General features: G+C 36.5%; 1 protein-coding gene across 1 annotated transcript in view; it reads left to right on the top strand.

Moving 5' to 3' along the window:
* The window catches only part of LOC149786037 (E3 ubiquitin-protein ligase rnf213-alpha-like), a 143,317-nt gene that overhangs the window by 45,525 nt on the left and 83,362 nt on the right, over positions 1-14,430 (top strand). Inside the window, exons 6-9 of the mRNA XM_089978106.1 lie at positions 3,557-3,765; positions 7,243-7,319; positions 8,239-8,364; positions 12,411-12,585. Coding sequence (XP_089834232.1) covers positions 3,557-3,765; positions 7,243-7,319; positions 8,239-8,364; positions 12,411-12,585 — 587 coding nt within the window. The remainder of the gene's footprint in view (positions 1-3,556; positions 3,766-7,242; positions 7,320-8,238; positions 8,365-12,410; positions 12,586-14,430) is intronic.

The raw sequence follows: 14,430 nt of genomic DNA, 5'->3' as shown, positions 1-14,430 counted from the left end.
TAAATCATCAAGTCAGCTAAGCAGGATGTGATTCAGCTTTCAGGGGGTAGGGGGTAAAGGGAAAGTGGATCTTTGTCACATTTTATTTTGATTCATCATTTTCTTATTTATTTCCAAAATAGGAAATGTTTATGAAAGAATGTGTTATTAGTTGAGATCAAACACTTATAGTTAACAAAACTACCTTTAACAAACAACTAGCAGATGGTGCAAATATGATCTATTTAGAATGGAAAGAGTCAATACTGTGAGAATAGGAAACCTATGAGAATAGGAAAAACAAGTATGCTTGAGTGATGGCACCTGATTGCCTGTCCTCCTAACATTGGTTTTAGTAGGGTTTATTCTAGGCAGTGCCCTTGCACCATTGATGCTTATTTTTATGCTTGGCGCACAAAAAATCCCCTCTTTGGTGCCTGTTGGGTGCCTGAAAAGGACCCTCAAAAAAAAAGGTGGAAGATTGTAATAGCAGTTTCAGATTGACTGAACTGAGTGCACCTGATCATGGATTTCTGGATAGAGTGCATTTATTGGCAAGAAATATGAAATGATCAGTTTTAGTGGCTGACAGAATATCTGACTGATTTTGGTTAGTTAGGGCACCATTTGGGTTGAAAGCATACTGTTGATTGATCATGAACAGGAAACAAGTTGTAGCAGATAAAATTGGCCAAAACTCTGCAACATTTCTTTTCAAAGCAGACTAAATAAGGTGAAAATGTTGGATCAAGTATTGATAGTCCATTCTTTAGGAAAAATTTGAATCAGTCAGTTTCCATTATGGACATGGAGACTAATAATCATAGTACTTATGCAAGGTCCTCTCAGATTGATAAGATGCTGGTAAAGACCAAATATTTCAAGAAAAAAAATAATAATGTAATGATGTGTCATTTATGCTTAAAACAATTGAAACCAACAGTATCATTCTTCTTCTAATTGCTGCAGTTACTATTTAAACAATCATCAAAGAATATTTCTTAGAAAGGTAAAATTGATGTAAAAAGTATTCAGAAAAGCCATTCTTGTCTATCTAAGCAGTAACTTTCACCAAAGAGATGCTAATGGTACTCCAAATTTAAGGTCCTTAAGAAGTAAAATTTACATTACACCAGGGCCAAAGAAAGAATTGTTTAAAAAAAGTTTTCAATATACTATAGTCCACTGGTATGGAAAAACATTCCCAGTAACATAAGGCAGGCTCCTAGCATTTCTTCTTTTCATAATCATGTATCAAATGGATGAAATCTTTATACCATTGAACAGTTCTAGTAAAACAAATATCGCCTGCTTTTCTGTAATTTTGCATCATTTTCACAGTTGAATTTTTCAATGCAGGATGGTATTTTATATTTTATATATGTTTGTGTGATCACAGATGTCTGGGCATATATTCCAGGCTTGATACTTTGATTTTTAGAATCACTTAATTATTTAGTGTCAAGCCAGATTCTTCACATCATGTTGTATATACTGTATATATTGTACATAACAGATAGAAGGCCTCAGGGTAGATTAGTTCTGTAACTAATTGAGTTGCCTTCTCTAAATAAAGTCTTTGTTATTATTATTATTATTATTACTGTATAAATAGAAATACCTTTAAATAAATTCATTTCCCTCTATAACCCTGGTTATAATATGAGGTAAGATGTGGATCCCATTTTTTTGTGTAAGAAATTCCCACAAAATTTGGCCCCTATTGGTATAACATAAGCAAAATCTTGATCAAAAACTCAGTCTAGTACATATCGATGAAACTTTGATATATTGATGGTTTTATCATTAAAAGTGGCAGTTAGTGCCTGGAAATGTGATTTGACATAAAATTTACAATTTTAATAAAAAGTCGTCTGTTTTGTAAAGTTTTATGTGTGAAAAAATTCTCAGTACACTTTAAATAACACTATTTGATTAAAATGTCAGTAATGCCTACTAGTGAGAGCACTTTAGACAATGAATGCCAATTAAAACTTCTGTCAAGTGAAGTACTTGTTTTGGTTCTATCTTTTAATTCAGTTTCAGTGTAATCATCATAAAGGCAGTATGCCATCTTGTAGGCAGATGTGAAAAGTGTCAATTTACCATCACATCCATGTCACTGAGTGTTTCTGAGAACCTAATCAAGTGCCAAACTGTGTTGAAGTCTCTGATTCACAGAAGTGTTGTATTAATCAATTAAAGGGGTGGAATAATTAAATAAAGTTACAAGGCATGTAAATCCTACCTGTGTAAGAGCTAGAAGTCACAATAGTGTCAGGTTCACTCATTTTAATTGACCTTTTGAACAGTTTTAAATATTATCATGTAGGTATCAATTAAAGCATCTTGAATTAATCAGTGGTTTATTGTACTAATTCACAAATATGATAAATGATTGCAAGAGAAATGAGTGAAAGCTATACTCGGTGTATGAAATTCTTTGTTTCATAGATACAATTCATTATAAATAAGCTAGTTCCAAAGTTTGCAGTTAACTTGAACTTCCTGAATTGGCACTCTGTTTTGGTTTGCTTAGGGATGAGTAGAAATGTCACTATTTTTTTTTTTAAATAGAAACATATTTTAAAAAATTTGAGTATTGATGTTGACCATTCTGTTATGAATTAAATGCCCCTTGTTGTTAAAAAAGGAAATTTTTGCTTTTTTGTGAATCAGCCATAACATTGAATATATCCACATTCACGTGCAAAAAGTAATGATGTAATTCAGTTTTTTTTAGGTATATGTGATGTGTCTCTAAAAGTTTTTGAGTAATGTTCTTTTTGATGTTTCAGAAGTTGGTTATCTTCAAAAAAATAATGATTTATACTGAAAAGCAAGCAACTTCTTTAGAAATAAAAAACATTTTATTGATGAGTATTCCCAAGTTTTTAATAAGCTTTTGAAAAGCCTGCCCTTCCCCCCCCCCAACTTGTCATTGTTGATATCCAGCCAGTATGGCATCCCCCATCCATTTCTTAAATGTTCAAGTCCCACTGTAATTTGCACCCTCACTTAGACTGCAGTCTGTGTTGTTGGACTAACTTGTGTGTGAGTTATCAAGGGAGAGATGTATGAAGATATAAATCTTGTTTTAAAGATGATGCATATCTGCTCAGAATTCTTTGAGCATTCTTTGAGCAGAATTTTCAATTAAAATTTGTCTGAAAGCATCCCTAAAGTTACTTTTTGTACAAAATGATGTTTCTCTATCATCATATATGACTGAATATAGTAGGGACATTTAGCTTTATTCACCATCAGTCAACAGAAGTTGAAGATTTATTTTTTTGATAGCGCATCTGATTAACCCAGATTTCTTTGTGAACAGCTTTTGCATTTGATACTTAGGTAGATGCCAGCCTGATGTGCAGTATTGCACTCATTTGTGCCTGGCCTTTTTTTGTTTGTAAAAGGCCCTGCTCAGGTAATTGTAGAGAGATGGGGTAATTTATTATACATGTACATGTATCCCATTAGATATGTTGTTATTTAGTATAGCAATTTAATTTGAGCTTGGAAGAGTGGAGGCTATCAATTTCAAAATCTTTCTTTAATACTTTTTTTCCTTCAGGTGGATGGAAGATGATTATGTAGAGTTACAGCTACTAATGAATATATCAAAGGACATTCTTCATAGCGACAAGAAAATCAGTTACAAATATTTTGTGATCAAAGAAGGGGTTGAAGAGGATCTTCAGTATATATGGGAGCAGTACCATACTGAGCACAGTAAAGATGGTGACAGAACTATTGTTTTGAAGGACAGAAGGAAGAAAATGGGTTTGTAAATGAAAATAAAAGATTTTATTTGAATGATACATTTAAATTTCAGGTATCTCTGAATCAGCAAAATATCAGTTTTCCCTTCCATGTCTCATACAACCTTCAAAGAAATTAAGTTCTGATATGTGAAAAAACATGGATTTATCCATGATGAATGGGTTGAGTTTTGCCAAAATTTCACGACTGCTGTGAATTTTGGGACAGAATTTTATTTGAGTAGGAAAACAAGGTCATTGTAAATTTGTGTTAAAGGAACTCTTTCATATATAAGAATAAATATTACTTTACAGGGTTCAACATTGGATCTAGGGATATGGGCTAGTGGTCCATGATAATAGGATAATTTCCAAAAGGGCAAGGTCAGATTATTATGGGCCTGTATATTTGGTTTCCTTTTTTATAAAAAGAAAAAAATATCTGTTGCAGTTTTTGCCTAATTTCACACTGTGCGATTTAAATTTTTGAATATAAGCAAGTTAACATTAAAACTGCCTTCTTTTTTTGAGTCATCTTTGTGTGCTATCATCTGCATTTTTGCCACAGATGATCAAAGAATTGATACACAGTTAACAATCTTTTCAAAAAGTCCAGCTGGAAAATGTAAATGTAAATAGTCTAGTGCTGGTGCTGTTTCTGGCAAATATGTGATGACCCTGACTCTTGAGTCAAAGGACTTGTCATTTCTCTTGCATGTCTGCTGACCAGTTTGGTTGATCATCATCAGTGTCACTTGAGTCTGATGGCATTTCAGATATCTGATGACAAAATGTCAGATCTTTCATCATAAATGGCATCATTGTCTACAAAATCTGGTATTTTGTTGGAACTGAATCCAGAAAAATCGTTTTCGCTTCCAAATGTAAGATTTCACTTCCAGTGTCAGCTTTTGGTATGATTTGATTGAAATGTTGCATGTCAAAAGAAACTGGAAGAAATTAACAACACAAACATTCTTAATTTTGTTATTTTATTTCATATGTCCCACAATTTGTGTAGGATAATTTGGGGAGATTTCATGTTTTAAACACCTTAAAACTTATTATACATAATAATGTATGGAAGAAGACTTGCCTGCACATTCTAAAAATGTAATTTTAAGCAAAAATGACTTTTAATGTAAACTTCAACGTCATATTTGGAAAACCTGGCACTTATGTAAAACTTCTATAAAAAAGCTATAATATTTCCACCAAACTGAGTTATTGCCATTGATTAATAATGTCATTTTGGATGCAGCTTTGGAAAACCCCTCTAGGTGCAATTGGTTGCTTATATTTAGATTTATGTGGCCTAATATTAGGAAATACATCATTAAGACCAGATGTTAGGAAAGATGATTTCTTAGTTTTGACTAACATTTGGTTACCTCGCAGTGAATCAACAATAAACTGAAGATATTTCCTATCTATAGTAGGTACCAAGTAATGCAAAGGAATTGAAAGACTGGGGAGTGGGGTGGGGGCAAAGGTGTTGTTATACAATGATGTGGGTGCAAGGTAAACATGTAGAACAGTATACCTGGGAGTAAAGGGTTAATTCACAGCAAAATTTTGATTGTTATGATGGGTTGCCGGTGAAAGATAGTCTGGCCCTAGTATAGGAAAATTTAAGTAAAATATACAATTAAATTACTTCAGGTGTTTTGTTCTTATGCCTGCCAGTAAGCTGCAATCATTTCTTACTGCAGATGTGTTCAGTTTATAACCCGAAGAGGTAGGGTTTATAGGAATTGTTGTGTCTATCCATTTTTGTCCTTTAATCCAGCACAGAAGCACACAATATTGTTAACACAGCTGGTACCACAATTCTTGATGGAATTCCATGAAATGGGATAAATATTATGGTCATCATATGAAGATGTGCTTATTTGAAAATCAGTTTGCTCACAGAAGTTTTAGGTCAACTGGTTACAGACCAGAAGAGCTTATGTAAGTTCTGCATTGAAATATTTTTATAGTTCAGCTTCATCAGTATATTTTTGAGTAATTACTCCATCAGGCTGTATCAGTTTATTAGTTGCATATAATTAATTTAATGCTCTGCTATTAATAGGCACTCACTTGGGAAGTATGTTTTTAAAATTTCTTTGTTAAAATAACTTTGTTTCACTATACTATATTTCAGAACCAAATATTTGCTTATATTTTCTTTCCAACAGTACTAACTTAAGAAGTGCATACTGCAAATCGTGGACACAGGAAGACCCTGTGGGATGCTCACCACAGATATTTTTTTTGGGACAAAGTATATATGAATAGATGGTTGTCTGTCCTTTTGTTTTTTATCTGACAATATTAGAAACCTGCACAAGAGTTGGCACATCTGTACAGTAGGGAAGAAACATCCTCTTCCCCTGTATTTCTTGATCACAGCACAGTATGGGCTCTATCTTCCTGATCATAGGACTGTATGGTATGTTCATCCTGTCTTCCTTGGCCTGACATTGTTTGGGACCTGGCTGAGAATCAACACTTTTACAAAGTTAGGAAATAATGCTCATCTTCACCTTATACTATGCAGTTCCAGGAGGTCATGGGATCTTTACCTCCTCGATCCAAGGAGTGTGTGGTGTATTCCTCTTCCGTAAAGAAGGGCTCTGACCCATTAGGACATTTTCATTCTGAATTCTACCAGACTAAAGAGTTTATTCATTAGTCCCTATTGAATAAGAGACCATTCACTTCTTGATCCCAGCAGTGCATAGAATCAGTCTCACATAAAGTTCAGAGGCATAAGGCACCTGAAGTGTTGCAGAACTATCATGGTAGGCACTCTTTTATCCCAGGAGCATATGGGTAAGCAGCCTTATTGCCATCATATTTCTGACAGAAGCTCTGGGCACTGGTCTTCAAGTACTGGTCACCAGTCACTTGAGTTTCATCATTGGTATGGGGACAGGGATTGAGTTGATGGGGATAGGAAGACAGTATAAACTTGTCTGAATATTGAAAGGGATTACATTGGCATCTCCTGTTTCCTAAGTTCTCAGTTAGTCCCTGCTGGATGTGGTGACATGCATTTCAGGGTAGTGAATCTTCCTTCACCTGCCATTTCCTTGGTCTGTTTGCAATTGAGATGTGGCAGGTTGTGGACCTACATCTGCTCACTTGGTGAGCAGTTTCAGGACATGGGGTATATCTCCCTATAGGAGGGATAAGAAGCATATCCTGTTCTCCTATAAAGTTTACTGGTAGGGCCAATCCAACCACTCCCTGGCCATCCTCTCATTAGAGAGACACTTGGTTTGGAAAGAAGGAATTCTTAGTTTCTGCTATTAAGGTCTCCATGGCAGTTCTAACATGCTCAAATTCTGATATTTCTGATCTTATCAAGATGGAATCTCTCATGTGTTGTGAACTTGAAAATCCTCATAAGAACCATTGGGTGAATCTTCTGAGAAACTTACCCTTAAAACTGTTTCCTGAGAGTTTATGGTTCATTGGTAAATATGAGTCAGTTTCTCTCCATTCTCAGATCCACTCCCTACTGTGATTCACAATTACAGTTGTATCAGTGCTGGGGAAAATAAAGAACTTATTGCCCAGTTAGGGGTTTATAGTTGTGGCTGAAGGGTCAGATTCAACTAATATTTTGGCATCCACCATTTCTAGGTGGAGGTAAAGTGCTCTATTAAGAGAACTTTTCAGCTCTTCACTGAGACACTGAGAGTAGCCTGTGTTTATGAGAATTAAAGTCCATGAAGGTGGGGCTGTTGCTGCTTCATGGATGTACCAGAATCATTCATCTTTTGAGGATGATATGACAGCCATATTTGGCAGACTCGCACTACTTTATCCTACTATTAACTTAACTCTTTGGCACACCAGTGCAAAGGCACATTTTCCTTGGGCCCAATAATTATGGCACAGAAAGTGGCCCATTCTGTTGCCATCTTACAATAATGGACACCCATACTTCAGAGATGCTGCCAGGATGTGCAAGTGCACAAATCCCACCAAATGTTTACAGAATTTGGACTGTTGGAAAGCTGTGATGCATGATAACTGCTGCAAATCAGTTGTGCATATTAAAAAATATTTAATCTGTACAGTACTGTTGAGATAAACTGTAATAGAGGTGTTCTGCAATTGATTCCCTTTCAGTACATTTATGTGTGCATGAACTTTTGTTCATTTCGGAAAGGTAAGATTATAGTCGAGCATGGCTGGGGAGAAATTTATAATTTTTTTCAACTTCAAGTCTATGCTGAAATGAATATGCAAAGTCAATGGCAGAATGAAGAAAATGAATGATGAAGTGGATTTTCTCACTATACTGAGGATGATAATTCTAAAACAAAGTCAGATGTCACCAAAGAAGAAACCAACATTTGATGAGTTTCAGAAATCTCGGCTGTTACAGTACAAATGGTTATAAGACAACACCAGACAGGAGGTATGTTGTGTAATGTTTGTAACAATTGCTGGAAGAATTTCCTTTTATATTAGAATTCAGTCTTTTGAATTTTAGTATGTCAACTCTTACCCAACATGCCAAGTCACCGGATTCCCTGAATTTGGAGCAGAGAGGGTGTTGATTCTAATAGAGACCAAACAGAGTGAAGCAAGAAGAGACAGATGGATATTGAAGTGTTGGGTAAATAATAAACTGTGGTGATTTCTCCCCAATTTTTTTTTTAGTACTCATTCCTTGTTTTGGTGACAAGGGTGGAGATCTTCCCTTCATATAAAATTGTGGCAGCATCTCTAATACCATAAGGATGAGTATATCATTTTTTAAAATAAATATTTTGTTGAGGCCATAGACCTTCATCAGAAAGCTCAAATTCAGCAAGGCACCAATGATTGGTAATATGTTATTGCTATTAAAATGTAGCTTTCTGACTTGGTAAAACTTAATTCTAATTAGGTAGTACTTAATTGTCATATTACAATATTCTCTCCACCATCCCCACTTTAATGGCACAGGTGTAGTCTGTGTGGAAACCAAAGAGGAAGAGTATCTTGCATTAGCTGATGATGTGGTAGTCAGACTGCCTATATTTTAAATTTTGAGAATATTCCATTAAATGGGAGGTTGGAATTGTAAGCCTGGATAAGGGATTTATTGATCCTAAAGAGGTAAGCAAGGTCACAGTGACAGGTAAGTATTACATTATTAAAATTACTATTTATAAAAATGGGGACCCAGAACAATATTTTTATCTTTATTCTTTTCATAAAATGCAGTTGATTTTTTTTTCTTTCTGAAATTTCTCTACAGGTAGGTCAAGTGCTTAGGGTCATTTTTGGTATACATTTTAGCTTGCCTGGCAGTAAGTTTCAGTGAGCATATGGTATAGTCCAGCATCTGTCAAATATTACTGTTGTCAACATTTCTCAAAAACAATTGGACCAGTGTTGACGACCAGATTTGGTACAGAATATCCTATAATGTTTTCACTTTAGTGCAAATTATGCCAATATGCCATCAGATATGACCACCATTACTAAAAGCAGAAAACTTCAAACAGCTCCTCAAAAACCACTGACAGGAATTTGATCAAATTTGACACAAAGCATGAAGACCTTTCAAGACTGTACATTACACAAATAATGCTAATTTGCCATCAAATATACTGCTTTTCAAGAAAATAGAAAACTCTTCTGTTGTCCTACATCTGTTATTTCCTCTCAAAAACTACCAGATCAATTTCAACCAATCTTGTTATTAACCATTTTGACATCAAAGCTATATATTTTTGTACCAGTAACTCACTCATGTGCCACCAGATAATAATATGTCTTAAACAATTTCTTGAACAGAATTGAATCATAAGTAGTCGAAGACATTCTGGCATGACATGTTAAATGTTTGCAAATGATAATGTTCCACCAGCAAACATGCCACAGTTGCTAAATATAGAATCCAATAAGCAGCATCTCAGAAATCACAGAGTAGAATTTAACCCAAACTTGACATAAAGAGTTCTGGCATAAAGTCCCTTCAAGTTTGTCCAAATGATGCTGATTTTTCATAAGACATGACCACCATTACTTTGAATGACTTATTCAAAAGTGCTCAATACTTTTTAAGCAGACAAGGTTGAAAATATGTTGGATTGAAGACCTATAAAACAATTTGGACAGATGGTGTCTATCAGCCGTCAAATATGTCCACAGTTGCTAAGAACAGAAACATGTGAACGATTTCTTTTGAAAACACTGAACAGAATTGGAGCAAATTTTACAGAAAGAATCCAGGTATAGCGAATTGTAATGATGCACAAATGATGCTGTGCCATCATTAGATATGGCCACTGACAGTAAAAATAGAAACACCTCTAAACAACTTCACAAAAACCAATGAGCAGAATTTGAGGAAATTTCACATGAAGCTTCCTGCAAAGAGGTCTTTCAGTTTTATGTAAATAATGTAAATCTTCCATCAGATATGGCCACTATTGCTAACAGTGGAAAAGAAAAGATTGAAACAACTTCTTCTGAAAAATGCTCAACAAATACTGAGTAAACATTGCAGGAATCATGCTGGCATAAAGGTGCTTTCAGATATGCATGAATGATGTCAGTCCACAATCAAATATTTACCACCATTACTAAACAGTAAAATTACAAGACTGCTTTTCAGAAAGTGCTCAGCAGAAGTCTGATATGTAGATATATGCAAATTCTGTTAACCTTTCCTTTCCTGTCTATAATTAAAAAGCATTTTGGTATTTTAATACACCATTTTTGCGGGTGTGTTGTATGCTATATTGATGGTGTGTTGTATACCACATTTAAGGTTTTCATCATAAAAGGAAAGGTCATGAGTCCAGATTTTAAGTTATACTTCATACTTTCCTGTCCATTCTGTAACATTAGAGTCGATTTGAATTAAGGGATGTAATTCACTATAATTGTCAGGTACCATATTGGACATCCATGCATTTATATACCATAACTCATGAGTTAATGAGGAATTTGTGAACAAGCATTCGGATTGATTTTATTTTCGAAATGTTATAGCAGCTTTACATAGCTCATTGCTGTTATATAGCATACTTTTTTCGTGCCTTAAAACCTCGTCAATTTGAAGTGAATACATCCTGTTATGGAGTGTAAGATTGTTAATAAGACAGTCCACTTGTGCACTTTTCATGCCCATGTGATCTTTTTCAAAAATGTCATGTTAATTGACATTTGTTGAATTGTTGAACAGAGGAATATTAGTTTTTACAAATGGTTTACTGCATTGCGGGCTTCCTTGAACAAATATATCTTGGTTTTCACATTTATAATCTCCATTTTCATGTAATTTGCCATTAACCCATACTTCCCTTCTGAATTTGGTTCTTTCAGGGATCTCTTAGCTTACTATGCTGTATCCCACCCCTTCAGTGTTAGAGTACACTTGTAGTCATTATCAATTACAACTGGTTATGGTTCTTGTTAAGGAAATAATGCAGCAGAGACCCTACTATAGCATAGCAGGAATTGTGTAATCCTTTTTCGTTTTTAATTGTCTAAACACCAATTTGGTGTTTTTCATCTTTGTATGTTGTTAATTGTTCTTCTGGCTCATGTCACGTTGTTATTGTTTCTTTGCAATTGATCCTCAATAAAGGTTTGACTGGTGAACATCTTACTTTAAAAACAATGAAATGACAGGTCAAATTCCTTTCATTGTTTACCCAGTGTATGCAATAGGGTGTATATAGCACACTATATAAACAAAAGATGAGTTCTTGTGTGACATACTGTCATTATTCACTGTCTTCTTTCCAGGATTTTTTATTTCAGAGAACATTGTTGGGACAGTCTGTGGTGAAATGTGACCACAAGAAGGGCCAGTGGGACACTCAACCTGACAGCATCGCTTGTTTGAAAGAATCATTGTGCATTTAGTAAATTATGGTCAATGGAAATCAGGAATATAACTGATTCCAGATGCATATCTTGAGAGTGGAAGAAATGTCCCTCCCCCACCTCTTCAGAATTTTCAGGTTTTTCCCTTGCAGAATCCCAAGGTCTCACTGCAAAATGGTTAACTCTTCAGGTTGGAGGAGCACATCAGGGTTCCAGTCTCTTCAGAGACAAGACCAGTGATGCTCCCCCACAAGGAGGGCATCAATGCTCAAGTTGATCACCTCCCCTGAAGGGGAGAAGCCAAAAAAGTTTCATGTTCAGAGAGGCATGTTTCCTCCTGTGACGGAGGAGATGAAACTCATGCCTCTCAACCTGGTTAGTGTGTTGCACGGGGATAGGGATCAGACCGAGTTCTCCATTTTCAACACCCTACTGTCACATCCTATGCAGGGATGGAAATCTGCCCATCTGGGTTCAGAACAGGGAAACGGATCTGATTGGTATTCCTCACTTCTCTAGTGTCCCTATGAAACGTTATGGGATGTGGGGTCCTCCATCTCAAGGGAATTAGTCCTTTATGCCTCCATGGACTTCTGGACCCTTAACCAATAACAGATATGATGCTGTGGCTTATGTACTGCCATTGCCAACTTGTCGGGTGGCATCAGCTAGGAAGGCTGGAGGCATAGCATCATCTATACTGTCAAGGAAAAATGAGCAGTCTCATCCTTACACCTGCACTTCTAGTACACACTGTGGGTGGTGGCATAAAATGTTTCTATGTCACCTCCGCCCCTGAGGGACATAGTGATGCCCAGCCACTCTACTTTTCAGAGTGTACTAGATGATGATGATGCCCCATCTAACCATGTCAACTCCAATGAGTTCAGTGTGGAAACAGCTCCACTGACACCACATATCAGTCCAACTTATTCCCCAGAGTTGGATGAGGTGGAGAAGATCTGGTCCTTTGATAAGGTGGTATTTACTGCCTTTTACCTGCAGATTTGTGCCTGAAGTCATCTGGCGCAGAGTACAGGAAGAAGATCTCAGGCACAGATGCAACCAGACCTGCTTCTTCCTCATTCCTTTATGATTGAGGAAATCTACTAGAGGCACAGATGCAACCAGACCTGCTTCTTCCTCATTCCTTTATGACTGAGGAAATCTACTAGAGGTTATCTACAGGCCAAGACATTGCTCAGTATTTTAGAGGGTGGTCCATTCCTACCTCTGCTTTGAGACCGTTGTTGGATGCTGGACTATTCCAGGTCCTGCCTTTCCATAAAGACAATTGAAGCTGTTGAATAGAATGACAGATTGTTAGTCACTATAGGGTCCAGAACAGTTATTAGTCTCCCATATTCTGCTCCTGAATTTTCCTTGTCAGCAAGAAAAAGCAGTATATCTCAATTGATTTCTCCCATTTAAACTGGTTTGTTGTTGAGGAACCTTTCAAGATGGAAACCATATTCTCAGTGCAGAATGTAATATGTCCTTCAGATTGGGCAGTCTCCATTGACTTTTGAGATACCTACTTGCACATCCCAATACTTCCACCACATCACTAATACCTCTGGTTTTGCTTGGATAATGAAGTTTTCCAGTCTGAGTTCTGCTTCCACACTCTGAGTCTTCACCCATGTTATGTGAGTAGTTGTGGTTTACCTCATTACTGGCATCTCTGATTCTCCAGTATTTTGATGACTGACTCATCCACAATGTTGAGATACATTCCTTTGATCAGGATGTACTTCATTGCTGGTCATAACTCATTGGTTGTTTTACCCAAACTCAGGAAGTCAGAGCTTATCCAATATCAGGACTTTGTTTACATGGGGATGAACTTCCAATTGAGCCAGAACATGGCCTGGGTCCCATACAATCAGATAGAATGAATCCTGGCACTTATAAGGTGCTATGAGCAAAGACATAATTTTCAGTTTACCTTTACATCTCCCCATTGGATACCTTGAATGCTGCCGCAGATCTGTTTTCTCTGGGACATCTCCGCATGTGCCCTTTAACAGTTTCACCTTCAGATATAATTCCACACAAGGACCAGATTTTAATCACCACTTGTGCTGGTGGATGAATCAGGCCAGATTCATGATGGGTCCCTATGCATGCACCCAGTCCCCACTCTTGTCTGTTCATCAATGCATCTGATTCCAGCTTGGACATTTATTTAGAACTAGAGGGTGTAATTCTCCAGTGTAACTGGACTCGGGACAAATCATTCCTCCACATCAACAATCTAGAAATGATAGATATTTTTCTTGCTTTGCAAGGGTAAATTAACAGTAAAGGGTCATTGTAGTGTGGTCTGCCCCACTCTGTTTGTTGTAACATATCTTGGATTTCAAGGAGGCACACATGTCCTTCTCATTGTGATTAGGTCTGGAACTTCCTCTTCCACTGAGCATCCTTAGAAACATTCACCCTCTGAGTTTGCCACATTCCGGGAGAGAAGAATATATCAGTGAACTATCCATTCAGGACATGTGAAAACGGTCCTCGTGGAATGATCTCCTTACTGCCATATAACGGGGTCCCGTTTCACACTGTGGAGAAAGCATCAGGTGGACTTGTTTGTGACTATTCTCAACAACAGACTTCCCTTTCATGTTTCTCCAATCCCAGACTAGAGAGCATGAGCAGTGGATGCATTCAGCTTCTGGTGTTATCATCTGTTCACATACATGTTCCCAACATTATGATTGTCACGTCAAGTTCTACAAAAAGTTGGAACTTCACTGCTCATATCATTCTCAGACCTACTGGCCCCCACATTTGTTGTTAAGTGATCTTTTAGACTTGTTGATAGATCATTCCAGGTCCCAACCTCACTAGC

The sequence above is a fragment of the Sinohyriopsis cumingii genome, chromosome 12 (genome assembly GCF_028554795.1).
Source record: "Sinohyriopsis cumingii isolate HCF-2022 chromosome 12, ASM2855479v2, whole genome shotgun sequence".
Lineage (NCBI taxonomy): Eukaryota > Metazoa > Mollusca > Bivalvia > Unionida > Unionidae > Sinohyriopsis > Sinohyriopsis cumingii.
Note: the sequence above shows the minus strand (reverse complement) of the source record. Positions and strands in the feature narration are given on the sequence as shown.